Below are 26,435 nucleotides of genomic sequence, written 5' to 3' on the forward strand. Positions count from 1 at the left end.
AAACGTATGGGCGTAGCTTTTCCAGGGCATACACAATGGCGTAGCATTCTTTTTCACCGATTGAGCAGTGGCTTTCCCTCTCAGACAGTTTCTTGCTGAGAAACACGACAGGATGGACGTTTTGATTCGGTCCTTCCTGCATTAAAACTGCTCCTACACCACGCACAGATGCATCTGTGGTTAGTAGGAATGGTTTGTCAAAGTCTGGGGCCTTTAGCACAGGGTCAGACATGAATGTCGCCTTAAACTGGGTAAAGGCCTTCTGACACTCATCAGTCCACTTACCTGCCTTTGGCTGGGTCTCTTTGGTCAGTCTGTTAGTGGGGCAGCTATTTGGCTGTAGTGTGGTACAAATCGCCTGTAAGACCCAGCCAAGCCTAAGAAGGATTGGACCTGTTTCTTTGACTTTGGGACAGGCCCCTTTTGGATAGCATCCACCTTGGCCTGTAGGGGGTTTATTGTTCCTTGACCCGCCTGGTGTCCAAGATAAGTCACTCTGTTTTGGCCTATTTGACACTTTTTAGCCTTAACAGTTAGTCCTGCCTGCCTGATGCGCCCAAAGACTTTTTCCTGGTGTTCTAGGTGTTCTGCCCATGAATCAGAAAAAATGGCCACATCATCGAGGTAGGCAACTGCATATTCTCCCAATCCTGCTAGGAGACCATCAACAAGTCTTTGGAAGGTGGCGGGTGCATTTTGCAGCCCGAAAGGAAGCACATTAAATTCATACACCCCTGCATGGGTGATGAAGGCTGACTTTCTTTGGCAGGTTCATCTAGCGGTACTTGCCAGTACCCCTTGGTTAAGTCTATTGTAGAGATGAACTGGGCACGTCCCAATTTCTCCAATAGCTCATCGGTGTGTGGCATTGGATAGTTTTCGGGACGAGTTACAGCATTTAGCTTACGGTAGTCCACGCAAAAGCGTATTTCCCCATCTGGTTTGGGTACTAGAACCACTGGAGATGCCCATGCACTGTTAGAGGGGCGGATTATACCCATCTGTAGCATGCTTTGGATCTCCCGTTCTATAGCAGCTTGGGCATGAGGAGACACCTGGTAGGGTGGGGTTCTAATTGAGTGAGCATTACCTGTGTCAATGGAGTGGTATGCCCGTTCAGTCTGTCCTGAGGTGGTTGACAACAATGGGGCGAAGCTAGTGCACAGCTTCTTGATCAGTTGCCAGTGCAGATGTTCCAAGGTTGTGGAGAGGTTCACCTCTTCCACGCCACCGTCACTTTTTCCTTCGTAGTAGACACCTTCAGGCCACTCAGCACATCTTCTCCCTGGGCTGTAAACTGATAAACCTTTAAGTCTCTGGAATGAAAGGGCTTGAGAGAATTAACATGGTACACTTTAGGCTTTAGGGTTGAGGTAGGAAATGCTATGAGATAGTTAACAGCTCCTAGGCGCTGTTGGACCGTGAATGGCCCTTCCCATGACGCTTCCATCTTATGGGCATGTTGCGCCTTCAAGACCATAACCTGGTCTCCTACTTTGAAGGAACACTCTCTGGTATATTTATCATACCAGGCCTTTTGCTCTTCTTGAGCATTCTTTAGGTTTTCTTTAGCAAGGGCTAAAGAGTGTCGGAGGGTGCTTTGTAGGTTGCTTATAAAGTCTAGAATGTTAGTTCCTGGAGAAGGCATGAACCCCTCCCATTGCTGCTTCACCAACTGTAGTGGCCCCTTAACCTCGTGGCCATACACACGTTCCAACGGTGAGAACCCTAAACTGGGATGTGGTACAGCTCTGTAGGCAAAAAGCAACTGCTGCAACACTAGGTCCCAATCATTGGAGTGTTCATTTACGAATTTACGTATCATGGCCCCCAGAGTTCCATTAAACCTCTCCACCAGGCCATTGGTTTGATGGTGGTAAGAGGTGGCAACCAAGTGATTCACCCCATGAGCTTCCCACAGATTTTTCATGGTCCCTGCCAGGAAATTAGTTCCTGAATCTGTAAGGATGTCGGAGGGCCAACCTACCCTGGCAAAAATGTCTGTTAAAGCCTGGCACACAGTTTTAGCCCTGGTGTTGCTTATAGCTACTGCTTCCGGCCATCGGGTAGCAAAGTCCACGAAAGTCAGTATGTACTGCTTTCCTCTGGGGGTCTTTTTTGGGAAAGGACCCAGAATATCCACAGCTACTCGCTAAAATGGGACCTCAATTATGGGGAGTGGCTGGAGAGGGGCTTTGACCTGGTCTTGAGGCTTTCCCACTCTTTGGCACACCTCACAAGACCGGACATACTTGGCAACGTCCTTGCCCATTCCCTCCTAGTGGAAGGACTTCTTCAACCTGTCTGGTTCTGTTCACCCCAGAATGGCCACTGGGATGATCATGGGCTAAGCTTAAGAGCTTTACCGAGTACTTAGTTGGAGCTACCAACTGTTTTTGAGGATGCCAGTCCTCCTGGTGTCCATCAGAAAGAGTCTCCTTGTATAAGAGTCCTTGTTCTACAACAGACCGGGTTCGGTTAGAAGAGCTGAGAGGCGATGGGGTGTTCCGTGCCGCCGCCCAAGCTTTCTGAAGGCTGTCATCTGCTTCCTGCTCAGTCTGGAACTGTTCCCTTGAGACTGGAGACACCAGTTCCTCCTTAAACTGTGGACTTGGGCTTGGTCCCTCTGGAAGCGATGTAGGTAATGGGGTTGTTTTCGTTGATGGTGAACCGCTTTCCGCTGGTGCACTAGGTGATATTTCAGGCTCTGGCTGAGCCTCTTGGGTAGGGTTGTCTGCTGCTTCTGCCAGTTCAGGCCCGCTGGTGCCCTCTGGCTTTGGAGTGGTAGATGAGTTTGCAAGCGCTGGAGTCAGTGCTGGCAACGGTTCTGGTGCTGGTTGCTTTTCCAGTTCCGGTTCTGGGACTGGATGCACTATGGCTGTTGCAGTCGTTGGCAGGTGATCCGGTTCCACCACCTCTGTCTGAGTCTCTGGTAACACAGACGGGGCCTTGTGGACGGCTCAGGAACAGGGATGGGTCTGGAAGCTTGCCTGGCTTGGCTGCGTGTAACCATTCCCACCCTCTTGGCCCGCTTCACCTGATTGGCCAAGTCTTCCCCCAGTAGCATCGGGATGGGATAATTGTCATAGACTGCAAAAGTCCACATTCCTGACCAGCCCTTGTACTGAACAGGCAGTTCAGCTGTAGGCAAGTTTACAGATTTTGACATGAATGGGTAAATTGTCACTTGGGCCTCTGGGTTGATGAATTTGGGGTCCACTAAGGATTGGTGGATAGCTGACACTTGTGCCCCCATGTCTCTCCATGCGATAACCTTCTTTCCGCCCACTCTTAAGGTTTCCCTTCACTCCGAGGGTATTTGAGAGGCATCTGGGCCTGGGGCTCTTGGGTGTGATGGTTGTGTAATGAACTGCACTTGGTTGGGGTTCTTGGGGCAGTTGGCCTTTATATGATCCAGTTCATTACATTTAAAGCATCGCCCAGCTGACTAGTCACTGGGCCGAGGTGGGTTGCTGGAGACTGGTGAAGTGGGACAATAGGGTGTCTGGGGCTTTCCTTGGGTTGTAGGTGGGGTCTTGGGTTGCCCTCGATGATAGGGTTTATTTTCGGTTTGCCCCCTGTGATATTCGCTCCCCTTGCTAGTAGCTTTTTTCTTTTCTGCCACTTTCACTCATCTGGCTCCAATCTCCCCGCCTCAGTTACAGTTTTGGGCTTCCCATCTAGGCACACCCTCTAAGAACTGTTCCATTTGCATTAGGAGGGACAGCTCTTCCAGAGAGTTAACATTTGCTCCTGATATCCAGGCATTCCAATTCTTTCCAATGTGGTAGACGTGTCGGGTGAATGACACATCTGGTTTTCACCTTAGGGCTCTGAACCGCCGACAGGCATGCTCAGGTGTTAGCCCCATTCTGATTCTGGCCTTGGTTTGAAAAAGTTCGTAATCCTTCATGTGTTCCTTAGGCATTTCAACCGCCACCTCTGCTAAGGTCCACTGAGCTGTGGCCTCAGCTCTATCATGTGCTGGTTTGTAGGGATGCTGTACCCATGGCAGGTCCTTTCAAAATTTTCTGAGAAGGCCTCAGTATCATCACCTGCCTTGTAGGTGGGGAATTTTCTGGGATGGGAAACAGTACCTGGAGAAGGGTTGTTAGGGTTGTGCTAAGTCCAGTTCATGCTTTCTCTCTCTTTCCCTTTCTTCCATCTCTTTTTCTTTTATCTCTATCTCTTTTTGTTTCATCTCCAGCTCTTTTTGTTTCATCTCTATAGCTCTCCTGTGATCAGCCTCTTTGGCTTTCTCTTCTGCTTCCAGCCTAGCCTTTTCCTGTTTAACTTCTTTCTTGGCACTCATTTTTCTGCTTTCTTGTGCTGGCCACACCCCCCTGCAGCTTACTGACTGGGATGCTTCAGCTCAGGCTGTTTGGTTAACAGAGATTTTCTAACTAGCCATACCTGAGAGGCAGAAAGAAAGAAAACAATTCACTTGTAAATGCTTTTGCTGGCTGTCTGCTGGCTCACAGCTTGAAGCCTCCTCTTAACAAAGACCCTTGTTAAAAACTTAACACCTCTGCCCTCAGGCTGCTTTCCAAGCAGCTAGAAAGGAGAGAAAAAAAATCCTACTGGCTTTTGGTTCCTAAGAATCTCAACCGCTGCTCACCATGTCAAAGTTTTTCCCCCACTTTGAACTTTAGGGTACAAAAAGTGGGGACCTGCATAAACACTTTTAAGCTTAATTACTATCTTAAATTTGGTACATTGCCACCAGCCAGAATTTAGTGTCTGGCACACTTTCTGTTCCCCTAAAACCTTCCCTGGGAAACCCAGACCCAAACCCCTCGGGTCTTAAAACAAGGAGAAATCAATCAGGGTATTAAAAAAAAACCTTTTAATTAAAGAAAGAAAAGGTAAAAATTATCTCTGTAAAATCGGGATGAAAAATGCTTTACAGGGTATTCAGATTCATATAGACCAGAGGGACTCCCCCTCTAGCCTTAGATTCAAAGTTACAGCAAATAGAGGTAAAAATCGTTCCAGCAAAAAGACACATTTACAAGTTAAGAAAACAAACATAAGACTAATCCGCCTTGCCTGGCTATTACTTACAATTTTGAAACATGAAAGACTGATTCAGAAAGATTGGGAAAGCCGGGGTGTACGTCTGGTCCCTCTTAGCCCCAAGAGCGAACAACTCAAAAAGCACAAACAAAGACTTCCCTCCACCAAGATTTGAAAGTATCTTGTCCCCCTATTGGTCCTCTGGTCAGGTGTCAGCCAGGTTTACTGAGCTTCTTAACCCCTTACAGGTAAAAGAGACATTAACCCTTAGCTATCTGTTTATGACACCATAACTTCTGGGAAGAGTGATTTAAATCAAGGTAATTTTAAATAATTTAAAACAGTTAAAATGATTTAAATCATGTTGGGGCTTTGTGAAACTAATTTAAAATGTGTGCTATTACAACTCTATTAAATTTTAAATTAAATTATAATGCCTGTTTTAGAATGCCACTCATTTGAGTTGTACAAAACTGCTATAGACATAAAACAAAATATTGAAAATTAAGGCCGTGATCCTGCACATATTTAAGCAGGTATACAACTTTACTTACACGAGTAATCCCCTGTACTTTGACTTCAGTGCGATTACTCATGCTTAAATGGGGTTAACGATACTGGCCTCCTTTATAAAGCTCTTTGAGATCTATCGATGAAAAGTGCTTTGTAAGAACTAGGTATGAAAGTTAAGCATATGCGTAGGTGTTTGTAGCATCAAGGTCTAAAATTGTGTTTCTATGAAAAACATTTCAAATCAATTTATTCAATGATAATATATATATAAACAGAGGGCAAAATTGTCAAAGCCTATGTTTAGGTACCTAAGGGTGGGATTTTCAAAAGCTCCTAAAGTGACTTAGGAGCACAAGTCCCATCAGCATCAGATTGGAAATCCCAATAGAAGTATTCAGGTTTTTTGACTTGTACACATTCAGTCTATGGGAAGGTGTTGTGGGTTGCAAATGTAGCCTGGACTATCTGCAATTTTGTGTTTTGGTGTATGTTCTCATAGTTAGGATATTAATGAGGCTGTGGACTTGTTTTCTAGCATAGATGAGCACTTTAAAAGTGAAATTTGCAAAATCTGAAATTCTACTAACAGGAAATTAATTAAAGAAACGAGCAAACCATCCACTTCATCAATTGAAGACTATAAAATAGAAAGAAAGTAAAGAACTAACATGTAAATTAAAAAATCTGATTTAAATATTATATATTTGGATCATTGCCAGCAGATCTAGGGAAGTGATTATTCCCCTCTATTCAGCATTGGTGAGGCCACATCTGGAGTATTGCATCCAGTTTTGGGTCCCCGACTACAGAAACAATGTGGACAAACTGGAGAGAGTCCAGCGGAGGGCAACGAAAATGATCAGCGGGCTGGGGCACATGACTTATGAGGAGAGGCTGAGGGAACTGGGCTTGCTTAATCTGCAGAAGAGAAGAATGAGGGGAGATTTAATAGCAGCCTTCAATTATCTGAAGGGGGGTTCCAAAGAGAATGGATCTCAGCTGTTCTCAGTGGTGGCAAATGACAGAACAAGGGGCAATGGTCTCAAGTTGCAGTGGAGGCTGTCTAGGTTGGACACTAGGAAAAACTTTTTCACTAGGAGGGTGGTGAAGCACTGGAATGGGTTACCTAGGGAGGTGGTGGAATCTCCATCCTTAGAGTTTTTAAGGCCCGGCTTGATGAAGCCCTTGCTGGGATGATTTAGTTGTTGTTGGTCCTGCTTTGAGGAGGGAGTTGGACTAGACGACCTCCTGAGGTGTCTTCCAACCCTAATCTTCTATGATTCTGTGATTCTGTATTTGTATTCAACCTGAGGAGGGCATTCTGTGCATAGTGGTAGCATAGAGCTAATTGTGGAGAAAAGCAGATAAACAGGATATTGAGGAGGACATCACTGGTGGAGCAGAGGTGGGAAAATGATGTGATAGAAGAAAAGGTTGGCTAAACAAAGTTTTTCATGGCCTTGAAGGTGAATGGAAGAGGGGCAAGGAGTAACTTGTGTGTTGGAGAGGCCAAGGAAGAGAAGGTTATAGTAATCAAGACAAGATGGTGAGGTCCTGGATGAGAATTTTAGTTGACTGGACAGATAGCAAATGTCATATCTTAAAGATGTTGTGGAGGAAGCAGTATCACAGGGGTTCTCAAACTGGGGGTCGGGACCCCTCAGGGGGTCATGAGGTTATTACATGGGGGGTCACGAGCTGCCAGGCTCCACCCCAAACCCTGCTTTGCCTCCAGCATTTATAATGATGTTAAATATTTAAACAAGTTTTTTTCATTTATGGGGAGTGGGGGGCACACTCAGAGGCTTACTGTGTGAAAGAGGTCACCAGTAAAAAAGTTTGAGAACCACTGCAGTATCAGAATTTAGACATGGCTTGGATGTGCAGTATGGAGGAGAGAGATAATGTTGATGTCAACAGTGATAGAAAATGTGGGGAGTGGGAAAGTTTTGGAAGGAAAATGTGGGGCTTGCTCTTGACCATACTAAATTTGAAAGTGATGGAGAGGCTTCCAGGAACACATGTGGGATTGGATTGAGAGAAGCAGTTCAGTAGTGGAGAGGATAGCTTTAAGAGTCAATACTTTAAAGATTATAGCTGAAACCATGCGAACAGATCTGGATCAAAGAAAAGGTGTAGAAAGAGAGAGAGAGAAGAGCGGACTGAAGACAAAGCTCTATGGGACTCTTACAGAACATGGTAGAGGATAAGAGGAGAGTCCGTTGAAAGATGCTGAAGAAATGACGAGAAAGGCAGAAGGCGGACCAGTGCTGAGTTTTAAAGCTGAAGGAGAACAGTATTTTGAGAAGGAAAGTATTATTGACCATGTTTAAGGCAGAAGAAAGGTTGAGAAGGATGAGGATGGAGAAGAGGCCCTGAGATATGGCCAGAAGGAGATTGTTAGAGACTTCAATGGGTGTATTTAAGTGGAGTAGAAAGGGTGGAAACTGGACTAAAAGGGATCCAGGGCAGAATTGGAGGAAAGGAGCTCAAGGTAATTGAAGTGAACAATTGTATATGGCAGTACTGAAGGAAGAGTGAATAGATTTGTAGTGGAGGACATCTGCATTACTATGCACAGACTTTCTCCAGAAGCAACCAGCAGCATGAGAACAAGAGTGGAGAAACAGGAAGTGAACCAGAGCTGGAGGTTTGTGAGGGAGAGACTTTCTGCACTGGAGAAGAGAGGGCAAAGGAGTTGAGAGTTAAGTGAAAGGACTAAGCATAGTGTAATTATTTAAATAAATAGTGTTCATTTCAAGGTCTGTCCTTTGAGCCAGATGTTCCTGTATTGTTATCAGGAGTGATTCATGCTTATTTCATTAAGGAAAATTATATGCTGCACATGCTAGATATCTTGTTTTCAGTTGCTTTGAATGTATCCATTTTAACAAACTGTCTCAGATGTGTGCAATGACTGTTCCTGTACATACTAAGTTTGAAAATCACACTGGTTTTGAGTTTTTGATGCAAAAAAGTACAATTACCGTCCTCCCCCTCCAAAAAAAAAAGTAAGAGATGTATTTCATACTTCACTAATTCAGAAGGCTGAATGAAATTTCTTTAAACTGTTCTAAGGTTAACCTGTGGACGGAGAGTGGCATGAGAAATTTCAGAGCAAAAAATAGGGGTTTAGTTCTGTAATAGTAATATTTCACTCTAGTGTAGCCAGTGGAAGAGTAAATAGGGAACTTCCATCTCTGTGGTAGTCTTACAACCATGTTGCTTTCCGGTTCTACAGTGTGGTTTCTTTTTTTCCAATTGTGTCACTTTCTACCTAGACAAATCAATGTTTCCACCCTAATTGAATCCCAGGCTGTGATCCTAGCCCCCTATTTGCCATCTCTGATTCCTTTCTTAAATCTTAGCTTTCTTGCCCACAGTTTTCACTCTAACAGGATCTCAGACATTTTGAAGGAGTAAAATCAACAGTTTGATGTGACCTTCCTCTCACTGCCTTCCATTCTGCCCTTGGCCTCATCATGGACAAGGAAGTGTCCCGTCTGCTCTCTTTATAATTCCTGCATTTGTCCCAATGACCCTCTCCTTCAATTTCAGTCTCACTCTCCTCAGGCTTCATCTCCTCACAATACCAGCATGCTTTATTCTCCCTCTTAATGAGGAAACAAGCCCATGATCCCCCCTGCTTGCCTGTTTGTCACCCTGTCTCCGCTTTATCTCCGGGTTCATTCAAGTGCTGTTTAGAACTGCTGCCTTGAGTTCCTCTCCTCCAGTTCCATCCTTGACCACTCCAATCTGGATTTTGTCTCCTCTGCTCAACTAGAACTGGTCTCATGAAGGTTCTGAATGACCACTTGCTGGCCAAATCATAGGACCTCCACTTCTACATCCTGCTTGATCTCTGCATGGCTTTGGCCATACCCTACTTGCTAAAATATTGCATTCCTTTGGCTTTGGTGACTCCATCCTTCTCATGGTTCTTCAACCACTCCATCAGTGTCTTGTTTGGTGGGTCCTTCTCCATTCTTCAGTAGGTGTCCTGTCCCACCTCCTTCTCCCCCACCCCACCCCACCCCACCCCACCCCACCCCACGGCTCTGTCTTTGGCTCCTACTGTTCTTTCTTTACACCCTATATGTAGGTGCTCTTATCTACAAACATAGCTTCAAATACCTTCTCTACTCTGATGGCTTGCAAATGTACATATCTTCTGAAGGCCTATCTCCCTCCTTCCCTCCCTCCAATCTCGCATCTTGGCCTTTACTTTCTAACATCACTACATGGATGTCCAGCTGATAACTTAAGATCAGCATGACCAAAACTGAGTTTTTGATCTTTCTCCCTCCTGCTCCTCCCAAGTCTTACCCTCTCCCACATCCCTCTGCACCATCCTCCTCCTAGTCACTAAGGCCTGTAATCTGGGAATCATCTTTCTCATCTGCCCTCTCTCTTGACACAGAGGTGAAGGCCATATACAGGTCTTGCAACTTTCTATCTGCATAAAATTTCAAAGATTTGACCTTTTCTCTCTCTACCTAGACTGCCAAGGCTGTTCAGGCTCATCATTTCATGACTCAGCAATCTCATTCTCTCTGGCCTTGCCGCTTCCCATATTGTCCCTCTCAAGTCCATTCAAAACATAGCTGCAAGGATCATCTTTCTGCCTTGTCACATCATTACCCCCTCTTTGCCTCCATCCAATGGCGGCTGCTCCTCCTCCATTGCATCAGATACAATCTCCTTATCCTTGCGTTCATGGTCCTTCCCAGGTTAGCTGAACCCTTTCTATTAGGTCTACTAATTTATCAAGCTGTCAGCCTCTACCTTTGCTTGACCACTGACAACAGTCTTGATCATTTGCCTTATTGCTTCTCCCTAAAACATCTCTGCACTTTCCCCCATGCAGTCCTCTATGCATGGGAAAGATTCAGCGAACAGTAAAATTTGGGGAGCTGCTACTGTATGTTCTTTTAAATTCTTTCTTAAAATCTATCTCTGCTGTGGTGCCTACAAATCTCATCTGTATGGCATTGGTTAGACAAGTGCCAGACTATGACTTCTGCTTTACTGCAAAACTATTTGTTTTAATTATCTCCAATACCAGCCCCCCATCTCATTTGTCTGTTTTGTTCACCTGTTTCATCCTGTCTAGCATGTTGATTGTAAGGTCTTTAGGGCAGAGACTGTTTTTGTTTGTACTTTGTCAAGCACAGTAGGGCTCTGACCTGTTACTGGGGTTCCTAAGTGCTACTGTAATTGAAATGATTAATAATAATCCTATCAAGCTGCTGCAGAAAACTGCTCTGCCTGGCTGAGGGAGAGGAAGGGCATTCCCTATTTTTCTGCATACGTGGGTGCATGTAAATTTCTAGTGGCTTGGGAGGTTACTGGTTCAATTGGTATTACTCATGTTAAAGTATAAGGAATCTCTCTCCAACTAGTAGAATCTCTCAAAGTTGAAGGCACTGTTTAAATAAACTGTGGGAGAACACCTGTTCATTCCAGAAGAGATTTTCTGTGTGGCCACATTGAGATTGTTTTGCCTGTGAACATCTCTGTGACACAGGCTAGTAGGGGCAAAACATTGAAGCAGATTTGGATCATATCCATTGTATGTATCCTGTGTCTGAAGCATTGTGGGAACTACATCCACTTACTGTTAAATTAGTGCCGTGTCCTTTGCTTGGGACTATACATTTAAGCCATATGGAAATTGCAACTACTGAAGGAGTATTAACTGAATTTTCCTGCTTTGGATTCTCTTCTTGTGCATGAAAAGGTTAAAATGTGTAGTAACTGCTGCTTGTCATTGCACTAGGTGTGTCACTTGGCTGCCTCCTCAGTTCTTTGCAACATTTCAGGCAGGCTGCCGATTGGGAGGAGTGGAAAGCCAACACTGAAGCTTGTTTTTACTTGATGGTAGTTGCAGAGGGTGGTGGAGATTGTAAATTAGACATTCTCTTTGCTGGATCCCCTGAGACCTAGATAATGAACTGCTTATTGTGCTCTTTCCTCGAGAAGCTGTGAATGGAAGTTTGTCCCATCTCAAGAATCCAAGAGTGGGAATTTGCAGTTCTGTCGAGCCACTTGTCTATAGGGAATTCACAGATTCATAGATTCTAAGGATAGAAGGAATCACTGGGATCACTTAGCCTGATCTCCTATATAAGACAGGCCATAGAATTTCCCCAAAATAATTCTTAGAATAATTTCCTTTTAGAAAAACATCCAGTCTTGATATAAAAATTATAAGTGGTGGAGAATCCACCACAACCCTTGGGAAATTGTTCCAGATTTTATTTACCCTCATTGTTTAAAGTTTATGCCTTATTTGCAGTCTGAATTTGTCTAGCTTCAGCTTCTGGCTATTGGATCGTGTTATACTTTTCTCTGCTAAACTGTAGTGACCATTTTGAAATATTTGTTCCTCATGCAGATATTTATAGACTGTAATCTAGTCAATCCTTTACCTCTTCTTTGGTTAAGCTAAATACATTGAGCTTTTTGAGTCTGTCAATATACAGCATATTTTCTAATCCTTTAATCATTCTCATGGCTCTTTTCTGATCTATTTCAGGTTTTCAACATCCTTCTTGAATTACAGATTCATTAATTTCAAGACACATCATGGCTTATTGCTTTTTTGATGGGCTGTATGGGATAGTCTGTCCAGTTGTCACTCAGATGCAGGAACACAAGAACACTTTGAGTCTTCTGCCAACTATAAATGCACTGAGACTGCTAAGAGGGTTGTCGTGAAAGGAAGATCAAATTCTTCTTTAAGTGATTGTCCGCAGAGATTCCGCTCTGGGTGCATATGTGCCTCGTGTACGAGATCAGATTCTTATGAATAACAGTGTCTTTTGGGGCCATGCCTGTTCCCCGAGTGCCATCCTGTCTCCCGTAGCCGAGAACAGCAGTTCTCAAATTTCATTGCACTGCGACCCCCTTGTGACAACAAAATTTCTATATGACCCCAGGGGTGGGGAGGAGCCCAATCCCCGCCGCCCCAGGTGAGGGAGCTGGAGCCTGAATGCTGTGGGTGGGGGGGTCGGGGCTGGAGCCTGAGTCCCGCTGCCCCGGGGGGGGGGGAATATGCTCAGGATTCAGCTTCAGTCCCTGGTCCCAGCAAGTCTAATGCTGGCCCCGGTCACCCCATTAAAATGGGTTTTGTGCCCACTTTGTGGTCCTGACCCACAGGTTTGAGAACTGCTGGCTGAGAGCATAAAGGATGGAGCATTCTCAACCAACACTCAGTTCTTTTTTTGCAACCGTGGCTCTAATATGGAACCCCCTGCAGCTTCTGCATCCCTTCCTCTCAGGCCCTCTCAGAGGTCCAGAAAAGCCTGGGCCACTTCCAGCTTTTGAGGCCACTAGCCATAATAAAAATAAAAGATGACGACACGTGAAAACAAAATAAGGCACCAAAAAAGAGTGAGACATAATTTGAATATTTTTTATTTAACAGATGCTTTTCTAGACTTTTTCTGTGCAAATGCACTAATTATTGAGGAAAAATCTAGCTTTCGTGCAATGTCATAGTTGATATTAAACATGGCAAGCCCATTCAAACGCTCTTGTCCAACAGTTGAATGGTGATAGTTCTTTGCCCACTTCAACACGTTGAAGGTGCGTTCACCGGAAGCCACTGATGCAGGCAAACTGACAAAAATACGCAATCCAATTGTGATATTAAGAAGCACCCCAGAGAGTCCAAGTTCGAGTATTTATTGAAGCAATTTCTTGGCTTGCAATCTAGTTTAAAGTTTGTGGAGTATACTCATTTGAGGAAGATGACCTCGTCACTTCGTTCTTTTGAGATTTCTTGTACTGTTGCTGAAATTATTCAGCTATAGAAAGTAGATCTTCATTACTCAGTCTGTTGAACTGCCAAAGAAACCCCAAAAGGGTACAAATTAGTCGCAGTGACTCAAATTCATAGATTCTAGGACTGGAAGGGACCTTAAGAGGTCATCGAGTCCAGTCCCCTGCCCTCATGGCAGGACCAAATACTGTCTAGACCATCCCTGATAGACATTTATCTAACCTGCCCTTAAATATCTCCAGAGATGGAGATTCCGCAGCTTCCCTAGGCAAATTATTCCAGTGTTTAACCACCCTGACAGTTAGGAACCTTTTCCTAATGTCCAACCTAAACCTCCCTTGCTGCAGTTTAAGCCCATTGCTGCTTATTCTATCCTTAGAGGCTAAGGTGAACAAGTTTTCTCCCTCCTCCTGATGACACCCATTTAGATACCTGAAAACTGCTATCATGTCCCCTCTCAGTCTTCTCTTTTCCAGACTAAACAAACCCAATTCTTTCAGTCTTCCTTCATAAGTCATGTTCTCAAGACCTGTAATCATTCTTGTTGCTCTTCCCTGGACCCTCTCCAATTTCTCCATATCTTTCTTGAAATGCGGTGCCCAGAACTGGACACAATTCTCCAGTTGAGGTCTAACCAGCGCAGAGTAGAGCAGAAGAATGACTTCTCTTGTCTTGCTCACAACACACCTGTTAATGCATCTCAGAATCACGTTTGCTTTTTTTGCAACAGTATCACACTGTTGACTCATATTTAGCTTGTGGTCCACTATAACCCCTAGATCCCTTTCTGCCGTACTGTTTCTTAGACAGTCTCTTCCCATTTTGTATGTGTGAAACTGATTTTTCCTTCTTAAGTGGAGCACTTTGCATTTGTCTTTGTTAAAGTTCATCTTGTTTACCTCAGACCATTTCTCCAATTTGTCCAGATCATTTTGAATTTTGACCCTGTCCTCCAAAGCAGTTGCAGTCCCTCCCAGTTTGGTATCATCTGCAAACTTAATAAGCATATTTTCTATGCCAATATCTAAGTCGTTGATGAAGATATTGAACAGAGCCTGCAGAACCCCACTTGTTATACCTTTCCAGCAGGATTGGGAACCATGAATAACTAATATCTAATTCAGTTTTAATGGTTCTATTCATTCTTTCCACTTGCCCCTCTGTTTCAGGATGATAAGCCATATGAAATGTCTGATGGATGTCCAGTGATGTGTCCCTTAACCACTGATCCAACAAATCCACTACCACTGTCTGACTCCATTATCTTAGAAACCACCAACCCCCTTCCTTCAAGCCAACTGATCAAATTATACACCAGTTGTTTAACTCTTGTCAATGCAGTCATATTTTTTAGTTGGGAATGCCTCTACCCAGTGTGAGAATGAGTCTTTTATTGCCTAGCCCACTCCTGGACAATGCAAGCTCATATAAAGTCCATCATTTTATGAATAGAAAATGATGCACACAAATCCTATTATCTCAAATAGTGTTTCCCAAACGCTTCAGCCTAAGCATACTGGTTTAGCTAAAACAATAAAACAAATTTATTAATGACAGAAAGATTTTAAGTAATTACAAGTAATGAGGCATAAAGTCAGAATTAGTTATGAGAAAATAAAAGATAAAATGCAATTAATGTCCAACTTAACAAGCTAAATGAACACAAAGCAAAGATCTTTCTCACAAGCTTCAGCAGTCTTACTGGCTGGATTTTTTTCGGCCAGGACCCCTCCCCCAGTTCAGTGTTACTTTCCTTCTTTTTAAGTTATCTGAGCTCAATGCAATACAGTGGCTTATGTTTAAGGCTGTGACTTTCAGTGACCTCCATGACTTCTGCAGCAGCTGGTGCGGCAGATTTCAGGGCCACCCGAACTACTGGCCCAAGGGCCAGCCACACCAGCCGCTGCTGGAGCAATATGGGGCCAGCTTCACCGGCCACTGCTCAGGAGGCCTAGGGCTAGCTGGCTCTGGGGGCCACCTGACCAGTGGCCAGTGCAGCTGGTCCCGTGGACCATTCAAAGAGTAGTCCTGGTGGTGGCCCTGGGGAGCTCCCGAGCAGCGGTCCCCGGGGGCCATCCCAGAGCCAACTGCACCAGCCACTGCTCAGGCATCCCCGGGCAGCTGGCTCCAGGGACTGCGCAAGCAGTGGCTGATGCGGCTGGTCCCAGGGGTGGCCCCAGGAGCAGTCCTGGGGGTGGCTCCGGGAGCATCTGAGCAACGGTCCTGGATGCTGTCTCATGGCCAGCTGCACCAGCCACTGTTTGGGCGGCTCCAGGGACTGCTGGAACAGTGGCTGGTGTGACTGGCTCCAGGGAGTGCCTGAGCAGTGGTCCTGGGGGTGCCCTGGGGACCACCCGAGCAGCAGTGGTCCCGGGGTGCCCGGAAGCTGTTGGAAGAACGGTCCCTGGGAGCAGTGGTCGGGGGCAGTCAACCCCCAGCACTGGAGTTAGGCCCCTCTCTAGCAGGTCCTGCCCCAGCACTGGTGCCCCAGAAGTAGAGATTTGTGAGGGCTATTTTTGGTAAAAGCCATGGACAGGTCATGGGCAATAAATAAAAATTCACAGCTCGTGACCTGTCCATGGCTGTTACCAAAAATACCCATGACTAAATCTTAGCCTTACTCATGTTGCAATACCAGATCTGATTTTAAGATTTGGATCTTGACCTTCTACACCCTAAATATCTTGAAAATCACTTCTCTGTTTCACCATGACCATACCAAGGTAGATGTGTCCCTCAGGAGCCCTGAACTGTAGAAGTAATAGTGACAGAGAAAGGCAATAGATCTTTTAGAAGATGAGCCATGGTTGTGGCAATTCCTTCCACAAATATTAGAATGACCAAAGGTCTTACCTCCTTCAGAGCAAACTATAAATCCTATCTGTATACATTTGATTTTCCATGACAGCTTCCCTAAAGAGGTAAAACCATACTTATTTTCTCAGTGGGGACATTAGTTGTTCAGATTATTTACTTTCTGTAATCTTTGTTGTCTTCAGATACTACAGTAACAGACATCAAATTTGATAGGAAGAAATAAGAGATAAAGGGAGAGCTGATTGAAAGCTGTGATACTGGATGGGGATACAGAACTCTTTTTAGTAATGAAAATGAGATCACACTTACAGTAGCAGCTAGTATTCTGTATCTTCATTTATTTTAAATTAAAGTCTGAAATATACAAGAGAATGGGAGAAAATACAGGAAAGAGAGGCAAACATGACCACAGAATCTGAGGTGTCAGCTGTGAGACTGCACTAAAAGAACTTGAGTCAGTGGGATGGAGCCACTAATAACTGGGGTGGGATTTGGTGATATTGAATATAGAGGAGCTCAACCAAGAGAGACCTAGCAGATGAGTCTGTGCTCAGGAGGAAGATTCACACTAGAGATGATTTAGTTTGGCTAATATATTTAGGCAAATGTAAAGTACACATTGACCAGGAGAATAGAAATTAATGGGTAAGAAGATGTTTATAAGAGTGATTTTCACAAAAATATTTTTTTAAACACTTTCAAAGACTTTTGGTTTCAGTATTTCTGCTCACTTTTTCGTGTGAAGTAACTTCAGCGTGGGTAGCCTAAAAGCTGAAAGGGAAGCACTTCAAACCTGAGGCAAAACAGCAGCATCTTGTGGCACACACTGTCTTATAACACTGCACATCAGTGCCTAATATATAAATCATACAATGGGAAAAGATGTGGCAGCAGTAACAGTGAACTTGCTCAGAAAATGAGCAGCTAATGTCTCCCAAGAAGAGAGTAAATGGAACACATCACTCAAATGATCCACTCCTGTCCTTTTTACATTTTCAGATGGATGGAGGCCTGCCTTAGTGAGGATTTACCTCCCACAACAGAGCTGGAGGAGGGGCTAAGGAATGGAGTCTATCTAGCCAAACTTGGAAACTTTTTCTCCCCCAAGGTGGTGTCTCTGAAGAAAATCTATGACCGGGAACAAACCAGATATAAGGTGAGACATCTTGATTCTGGGAACTAGGATGGCTAGAGAGGTCTGAGATAGGAGGGAGACTTCAGGTCATATGGTTGTAGAGGAACTGTCAGTGAATGAGTAATAGATTGTGGCAAATTTAGACTGAAAAAATGTAAGTTAACTCTTCCTGAACTACAGAATATCAGATGAAGGAAGATCTCTAGTTTAGTCTGAGTTTGTGTGCATTTGAGAATCTGAGAAAACTGACCTTTTGTAAGCCTTAAATATAACTGGCTGTAGAAAGTTTTCATCGTAGTACCTAAAACCTCAGATCACTGGAAGGGTTTAGCTGTTGTAAGTAGCACTTATCAGATGCATGCCTTAGCAAAGTTCCCTAGTACTCTCAGTGGCTGTGATGATTCATGTGCTTTTTTTTCCTCCCCTCTTTATTTCAGGCAACTGGTCTCCATTTCCGTCACACTGATAATGTTATTCAGTGGTTGAATGCCATGGCTGAAATTGGACTCCCCAAGGTAATTTCTGCACTGCAACGCCAGGCTTTGAAAGTTGTGGAATGAATTTGCCAGCACACAGGATTCAATAAACTCTGCCTAGCTAATCCTTAGTTTCCTAGACTTGGTTCTCCTTTGAAATCCTGAAGTTTGTTAAAATATTCCATTCCCATCCCTGTTTCTACGATTGGGAGGCAGTGAATGCCTGCTTTAGTACCATATACTTAACACACATTATTTTGGGTGAAATCTGCAGTACAAAATTTTTATTTTTCATTCTATTGAGCAGCATGCCTGAGCTACTTTTTGGTCATGGCAATTTTTAGGAATCATCATAGGAAGATCATGGAAAATCCACCGCTTCCAAAAATTTTTGCTCCTTTTATCCATCCCTTGTGGAGCAGTGGTGGATTCTCTGTCTCTTGAAGTCGTCTTCAAAATAAAGCGTTCTGGAAAGATGCTTTTAGTTAAATACAAATTATTGGCCTAACTACAGGGGTAACTGGGTGAAATTCCATGACCTGTGTTATACAAGAGGTCAGACTAAATGATCACCATGGTCCCTTCTGGCCTTAAAATCTATAAATCTTTGGGAACATTGTTCTGAAAGTCAAACCATGAACATTGATTTATACCCAAAACAATTTTTCCTCACACTTCTTTGTGTAGCAGGAACAGTCCATGTGTTTAATCACACAAGGATCGCTATTATATACACCTTAACCTGCTGTCTGCATTTTAAAAAAAATACTTGAAAATGTTATTTTTAGGATTTTGTGAAAATGTTCCACCCAGTTCTCTCCTGACTTATCAGCTGTGCTATGCATGAACTCCTAGTGATCTAGAGGAGCAGATTGAGCAGCAGGAGGTATAGGAGTGGGCTCTGGGGGAGAGATGGTGCTCTGGAGGATGTTGAGTGAGAAGAGAGTGAATGTGAGGGACAGCTGGAGAAAATGGGACTTGGGTCAGGCATGAGGGCTTGAGTAGGGCTTTGAGGAAATGGATGGAATGTAGCAGCAATATGTAAGGGTACTGGGGAAGACTTTGCTGGGTGTGGGTAGAGAGGGGGGCTTATTGGAAGGCTATGTCAGAGCAGGGGACCTGAGATAGAGCCTAGTGTCTATGCATCAAGGCAGTGACACATCAAATGCTCCCCATTTCTGTCATAAACAGATTGTTAAGGGTTAATGTCTCTTCTACCTGTAAAGAGCTACAAGCAGGGAACTGGACACCTGACCAGAAGACCAATCAGAAGACAAGATACTTTTAAATTTGGGTGGAGGGAAGCTTTTGTGTGTGTTCTTTGTCCGTTGTGTGTTCTTCTCTCGGAGGGTCTGAGAGAGACCAGACATTACTACAGGCTCTCTAAGTTTCTTTTCAAATAGTAAGTAAAAACAGGCGGTTTAGGCTTTTTGATTGTTTTACTCTATTTGCAACTGTGGATCTGGCTGGTTAACTTTTATAGTGTAGTTGCTGGGAATATGTTGATTTGTATTGGTACTGGGGGGAAAGTCTCTTTCTGGTGTCTGTAAGCTATAGAACCCTGTAATATTTATATCTTGAAGTTACAGAGATAATTCTTTACTTTTTCCATTCTTTTATTAAAAGATTTCTTTTTAGAGAACCTGATTGATTTTTTTTTTCCTTGTTTCCCTTGTTTTATTCCAGGGGATTGGGATAACTCACCAGGACGGGTGGGGGAGACAGGAGGGGGAAGAGATAGAATATCTCTCTGTTTTTCTTGAATCAGTTTGCCTCTTTGCGGAAGAGAAGGGAGATGCTTCTCTGTATGATGATTTAAGAGGTTGGATCAGTATCTCTCAGGATAGCCCAGGGAGGGAAATTCTGGGAGAGGGAAAGGTGAGGGAAATGGTTTATTTCTCCTTGTTTTAAGAACCCAAGGGATCTGGGTTCTTGGGGTCCCCAGGGAAGGTTGGGGAGGTCAGAGTGCCCCAAAACACTATATTTTTGGGTGGTGGCAGTGCTATCAGATCTAAGCTGGTAATTAAGCTTAGAGGATTCAGGTGCTAGTATCTCATTTTCTGAACTCTTAAGGTTCAGATCTGAGAGGGAATGCTATGACATGGTGGCAGTGGTGCTTATTGGAAGGCTATGTCAGAGCAGGGGACCTGAGATAGAACCTAGTGTCTATGCATCAAGGCAGTGACACATCAAATGCTCCCCATTTCACAGCTGCCTAGAGCACCAAGGAACTGGGCAGCAGAGTTGGGGGAGTGCAAGTGTGAAGCCTTTGTGCAGAGACACTTGTCATTTTGCAGGGGTACACAGCAGTAAGGAACACACACAGGCACATGTCCTTCCAAGAAAAGTAAGTGCTTTGTTAAAGATAACCCAGAAATAGTCAGCACTTCTGATTGTGAAAAAGATTTGTGGGTTATGACAAATAATCAGCTGAATATGAGCTCCCAGGGTAATGCTGTGGCGAAAAGAGCTACTGTTGGGATGCAGTAACAGGGGAATCTCGAATAAGAGGAGAGAGCTTTTTTTACCTCTGTATTTGGCACTGGCATGACAGCTTCTGGAATACTGTGTCCACTTCTGGTGCCCACAATTCAAGAAGAATGTTGGTACATTGGAGAGTGTTTAGAGAAGACCCACAAGAATGATTTAAAGGATTAGAAAACATGCCTTATAATGATAGATTCAAGGTGCTCCGTCTGTTTAGCTTAATAAAATAAATAGAAGGCTGAGAAGTGATTTGATTTACGGTCTAGAAGTATCTACAGGGAGAACAAGTATTTAATAATGGGCTCTTAGCTAGCAGAGAGAGGTCTAACATTCAATGGCTGGAAGTTGAAGCTAGATAAATTCAGACTGCAAATAAGGCATACATTTTTTTTAACAGCAACAGTAATTAACCATTGGAACAATTTGCCAAGGGTCGTGATGGTTTCTCCATTACTAACAATTTTTAAATCAAGATTGGATGTGCTCACAGGAGGTCAGACTGTCATAATGGTCTCTTCTGGCCTTAGAATGTATGTAGTGACGCCTTCCATGTTAACCCTTTAAGGGGCCTGACTTTCAAATGAGCTCTGGATCCAAGAATGTGATAATAGGAGCTGCTGGGGATGAACAGTTAAAAATATGGCCCCTCCAACGTTTGTTGGAAAATATGGCCCTAGGTGGCTTGCAACACAACACTGTCTTTACCACTCTCCCAGGTCACTCACACATAGTCCCCTTCTGCTCACCCAGTCCAAACAAAATCCTCTTCCCCAACCCTCATGTAAGTGTCCCTGCTCATCTCCTGGCTCCCTCAGCATCTCCACCCAGTTCCCCAGGTACACCACACAGTATCTCTGTGGGGAACCAATGCGGGGTGGTCGCGTAAAAGGGGCATGGGGCTGAGCAGGGATGTGGATGTGAGAGTACATGTTAGGGAAGTGGGGAACAGGTTTGGTGGTAGATGCATGGGAGAAATGGGAGGCTTTAGCTAGGAGTGGCCTCAGTGGGGCACAAAGTGGAGGGGAGACGTGTTGTGCTCCATGAACTACGTATCTCATAACTGAGCTGGAGGAGTTTTAGGATTGTCAGAATCCTTCCTACTAGGATGGCTAGAGTAGGGTATTATTCTGATGTTTTTTCGTTTTATATTCAGATTTTCTACCCAGAAACTACTGACATCTATGATCGGAAGAACATGCCACGCTGCATCTATTGTATCCATGCACTCAGGTAATGTGTGTTAGGTAGGAGGCTGAATTGTGAGTGAATGAAGGCTCCCTAGAAATCTGAAGTCTGTGGGAATGCAAATGAATTCTGATTCAGAGTTGGTGGGGATGGTACTGTGGGCTTAAAGGAAAATCTGCAGCTTTCAGGAGTGGCATCTATGAAATGATGAATGCATTGATGTTTCCAGTGATAAGTGTTATGCATGTTTAAGAGTCAATGAGATCACCAGCCGTTGGAGGCAGCATATACATCTTGAGATTCCCAAGCCTTAGAGATGGGGTGTGAACAATTGTGAATCTCCTTCCTTGGGGATTGTGTGTGTATATGTGCATATTTGTGAATCATGGAATCATGAAGCAAGAAGTGTAATCAGAACCTTTTGAAGGTGTGTGCAGTATAGAGTGCCCTACCCCAGAGAAGCATATATAGTAGGTTCCACTTAATAGTGACCAAGATATAAGCAACTAACAATTAATAGCAACATTTTGCTGGGAACCAATCCCACCCCATTGATTTTAATATGAATGGGATCTGGATATTGGCAGCAGCATGCCACTTTTTCACAACATCTTTTGGAAGAAAGGTTCTACCTGCAGGCAGGTTTGTGGGGCTGTCATGCTAATAAAATATCACTGAATTGAAAATTAATCTTAGGAAAGGTATGAACATACTGTGAGTGTTCAGAAGCATGAGTGTGCACATGCCCTATTCTGTCTCATATGATACATGTTTACTTCTATAATGGTTCTAGATTTTCACTGTTGTGTGCACTGACTGAATTTATATCTAGACCTGCAGTGTGAGAGGCAGAAGGGGAGGTGACAACACTGTAATTTTCACCTGCTAATAAACTATGAATTTCAGTTTGTGTCTGGAGAGAATAGGTTCAGACTTGTTTGTTCAGCTGAGCAGCAGGTTGAGAGTAAAGTGAGGCCAGCCTTCTGTGTGCAGCATGTTTATTTTTAAACATTCAGAGGGATAATCTCTCACCTTTTGAGGTAACTAGAAAGATCCATTTGGCTGTGCTAGGTACTGCTGTCTTTGCCTCATTAGGGTGTGTTGAAGTGGATAGTTTTGCTGCCGCTGTGTGCTCCAGAGAGACAGAACATTGCATTGCAGTGACTTAGTCCTTCTTGATAAATGAGTTTGGACGCAGATTTCCAATCTGAATGCAGAAGAATGTTTAGTGGGCTTCACATGAAGAACACTCCTTAAGACATTTTTGTATAAAGAGCACTGAGCCATATCAGTTTGGGTCTCCATCTTATGCTCACTCAGTTTCAGTCCTCAAGAAGGAGCTTGTTCTTTTGCTTTCTGATCCTTTGGCAGGGTGAAATCTGAGGAGGAAACATCAAGATAGATTGCAAATAGCTGAACATCAACAGAAGTTTCAGGCTGGTGTAGAATCAGATTGTATGTAGAAGTGAACCTGCTTTCAACCCAGTTTTCAACATTTATTATTACTTGTAGTCAGGAACACTTGGCACTGTGTGATGGCCAATTATGGAACTGTGTAGTGTATGCTCCCTTGACCAGTATGAAAGGGATTTGAGTCCTTGTTAGAGGTGAAGCTCCTCCTTACTCGCAGCTTCACGATAGCTGCTGCAGTTATTCTTTGAGTAGTTGGGCTCAGCTGGCAGATGTTCACATCTCCTTATCAGTCTGTTCCTCTTTGCCAGTGATGTGTAAATCAGAATCCAGATATTCTGAATGAGTCAGGTTTTTGCTGAAATATAAATAATGGGCAACATATAGGTCTCCAAGAGTAAGGACTTGTCTACCCACCGGATCGGCAGGTAGTGTTCGATGCACCGGGGATCAATTTATCGCGTCTCGTCTGGACATGATAAATCGATCCGCTAATCGATGCCCGTACTCCACCTCAGCAGGAGGAGTAAGTGGCGTCAGCTGGGGAGCCGCACCAGTCGACTTGCCGCCGTGAGGACGGCCAGGTAAGTCGAACTAAGATACTTCGACTTCAGCTACGTGAATAGCATAGCTGAAGTTGCGTATCTTAGTTCAGCCCTCATCCGCTAGTGTAGCCCAGGCCTCAGGAAAGTTAATCTGAATTAACTAAAAGTGTGAATTTTAAAGTGGATAAACCAAATTGCATTAAACTCTGGTGTTGACGCTTTTATTCAGAATTAGAGTGGCCTTAATTCAATTTATCTTACTTCACTTTGCAATCCCAATCCTATAGGCACCAGCACACCTTGCAGTTACCTAGTGCAGTAAAGAATATACAAACATTCCTTACCACCCTAAGCAGCTGCATGTTGTGTTTGTGCCTGTAGGGTTGGGCTGGCTCTGTGCTGTTAACCAACAGAGTAAAGCAAATCTTTGGTAGGAAGTTACCCAGATGTGCAACCAGATGTCTGCTGATCAGAAGGGAACTTTTAAATATGGATCTTTCTTTCTGGGGAGGGTTATATTGTTTTTTCATGGTGACATTCCTTCATACACAAATGTTTCACTGGGAGAATCAATCACCATCACAAATGAAAAGGCAGGTTTTAACCATCTAGAAGTGTTTCCACTTAGCTGAATGTTTCCCGGTATCTATCTCTTCCTTAATTTATTTGTGAGTGGGGTAAAGACCACAAGGAGTAATTAGTGCTAATTATTCCTGTGTTATGTTTCCTAGTCTGTACCTGTTTAAACTGGGACTGGCCCCTCAGATTCAGGATTTATACGGGAAGGTGGACTTCACAGGTATGGAGATTTCTTGCTTCTCTGAGATTTGAATGTTTATCAGTTTGCATGCCCTGTTCACTTACTCCAGTAGATGCTGTGCATAATAGACAAAGGGGATTAATGCCCAAAGGCAGCCAGGGCTGGAACTTCATTTGTGTTTAGTGGATGGAGGATTCCTCCCGTACTAGCTGGGGAAGGAGACTCTGGAATTTTAGGAGGAAGTTTATTCTGAATTCTTTAGTTATTGGCTCTGTTAACAGTAGTATGTCTCCACTATCTCTCCCTCCCCTTCCCTTGACTTTAGTTTTTTTCCTTCCAGAGCAACAGCTGCAGAAGAAAACAAGCTTTGTAGGATGTTGTGTATATACTTCCTTGCCCTGCTGGCAGCCATACTTTGAGACATACAGGGATCACGTAATCTGTTTCAAACCATTGTCGCTAGGAGCACAAAACTATGTAGTGAGAGAGACTTCTGTGAGGTCCTCTCATCTGAATGACTGGAACGAATATAGGAGAGTTTTGTCTCTTCTCAGACTGCATGCACAAAGTATTTGTGAAAGGGCAATTTGCAATCTGCTGTAGCTATTCTCATTTTTCTGTGTCAACAGCTGATCTTAGGGCTGATTCTGAATGTTCTGCCCACATTACATCTTTTCCCTTTGTGTTTCAGAGGAGGAGATCAGTAACATGAGGAGTGAGCTGGAGAAGTATGGAATTCAGATGCCCGCCTTCAGCAAGATTGGAGGAATATTAGCTAACGAACTCTCTGTGGATGAAGCAGCATGTAAGGGGAAATGGATTTTCATCCTCTGTGACCATTTAAATTGCCAGATTGGATAGAAAGCGCATGTTATAGTGCTGGCTCTCATAGTCCCTGTTGTTTAAGTCAACACAGACCTTCTATGGCCAAGACTTTTTTGTTAGAAAATCTGAATGTGATTTAGTCAAAATCAAACTCCAATACAGGAAATAAGGTACTACCTTTGTCAAAAATACAAAGTCTTACTTACAATTTATATACTGATAGTTCTTGCAACAATGCCAAAGCTCTAGTCAGCTGTTTTCTTCTTTACCCTGTAAGCCTTTAATTTATTACAGGACAGAGCATTCATCTTTGCAGTTAACAGGGAAGCTGTGATTTGTTTTTCAGTGCATGCTGCTGTTATCGCCATTAATGAAGCAATTGACCGCCAAGTTCCAGCTGACACCCTGTTGGCAATGAAAAACTCCAATGCCATGTTGGTGAATCTTGATGAACTGCTAGCATCAATCTATCAGGACACATTGTATCGGGCAAAGAAGGACAAGATGGAGAATGCCAAAAACAGGGTAAAAATCAATGTTCCTTTCTAGTTACGAATTCATGTTCATTGTATTGAGTTCATTATGTCACCAGAGGAAATTGCTCATGGAATCCAGTGAAACCATATTATTCAGTCTTTTGTGCAAGATGTTTATCCTTAGTGAAATTCCTTTGTAGTCTCCAGGGATTAATTTCATCTATTATGAGATGGAAGAAAACAGACATTAGAGCTTTACATCTGATTTGTAGTTTAATTCCTTATACACAGTATCAGAGGGGTAGCTGTGTTAGTCTGGATCTGTAAAATCAGCAAAGAATCCTGTGGCACCTCATAGACTGACAGACGTTTTGGAGCATGAGCTTTCGTGGGTGACGAAGTGGGTATTCGCCCACGAAAGCTCATGCTCCAAAACGTCTGTTAGTCTATAAGGTGCCACATGATTCTTTGCTGCTTTTTCCTTATACACAGATTCCCAAGGAATATGCATGGTGGAAGAACATAGAGGAGATGTCTTATTCTAGACATCAGTAAAGCTTGTCCTCCTTTTTTATAGAATTTTTGAGTCTTTCTAATGTGTATATATGTAACAAACCCACCATCCCACAAAGTTTGAACTATTTCTAGAACTTCACCTAGACTAAACTTGCTTAGTGAATCTCGTTCTCTAAGTCTACCTAGGCTGTGAGTAATCCTACTTTATCGAGGCTGATATTTACAGGCATTACACATCCAAGTCTAAACGCTATGGTCCCAAAAGTTTGCATGCATATAGTATGTTACTTTGTAAATGAATCTGCTTAGAGAATTCTACTCAAACTATCTGTTATCTGCTCTCTGCCATAGTGATAGGCAAATTAGCAATACTTAGATATGTGGCTTGTTCTGTAATATCATATCTGTTTATTTGGTTTGGAACATTTCCAGTTTGAGAACCTGTATGTGTCTGCCTAACTGGATCTACTGTATTATGTGTCCTAGGA

The 26,435-nt window shown here is 43.5% G+C and overlaps 1 protein-coding gene across 2 annotated transcripts in view; it reads left to right on the forward strand.

The window, feature by feature from the left end:
- Positions 1-26,435, forward strand: part of IQGAP1 (IQ motif containing GTPase activating protein 1) — a 178,745-nt gene that overhangs the window by 17,182 nt on the left and 135,128 nt on the right. For both annotated transcript variants that reach the window (XM_050967187.1, XM_050967188.1), the window contains exons 3-8: positions 17,132-17,288; positions 17,705-17,782; positions 21,384-21,460; positions 24,102-24,169; positions 24,822-24,935; positions 25,302-25,480. In XM_050967187.1, the coding sequence (XP_050823144.1) occupies positions 17,132-17,288; positions 17,705-17,782; positions 21,384-21,460; positions 24,102-24,169; positions 24,822-24,935; positions 25,302-25,480 (673 nt within the window). The remainder of the gene's footprint in view (positions 1-17,131; positions 17,289-17,704; positions 17,783-21,383; positions 21,461-24,101; positions 24,170-24,821; positions 24,936-25,301; positions 25,481-26,435) is intronic.

The sequence above is a fragment of the Gopherus flavomarginatus genome, chromosome 9 (assembly GCF_025201925.1).
Source record: "Gopherus flavomarginatus isolate rGopFla2 chromosome 9, rGopFla2.mat.asm, whole genome shotgun sequence".
Taxonomy (NCBI): domain Eukaryota; kingdom Metazoa; phylum Chordata; order Testudines; family Testudinidae; genus Gopherus; species Gopherus flavomarginatus.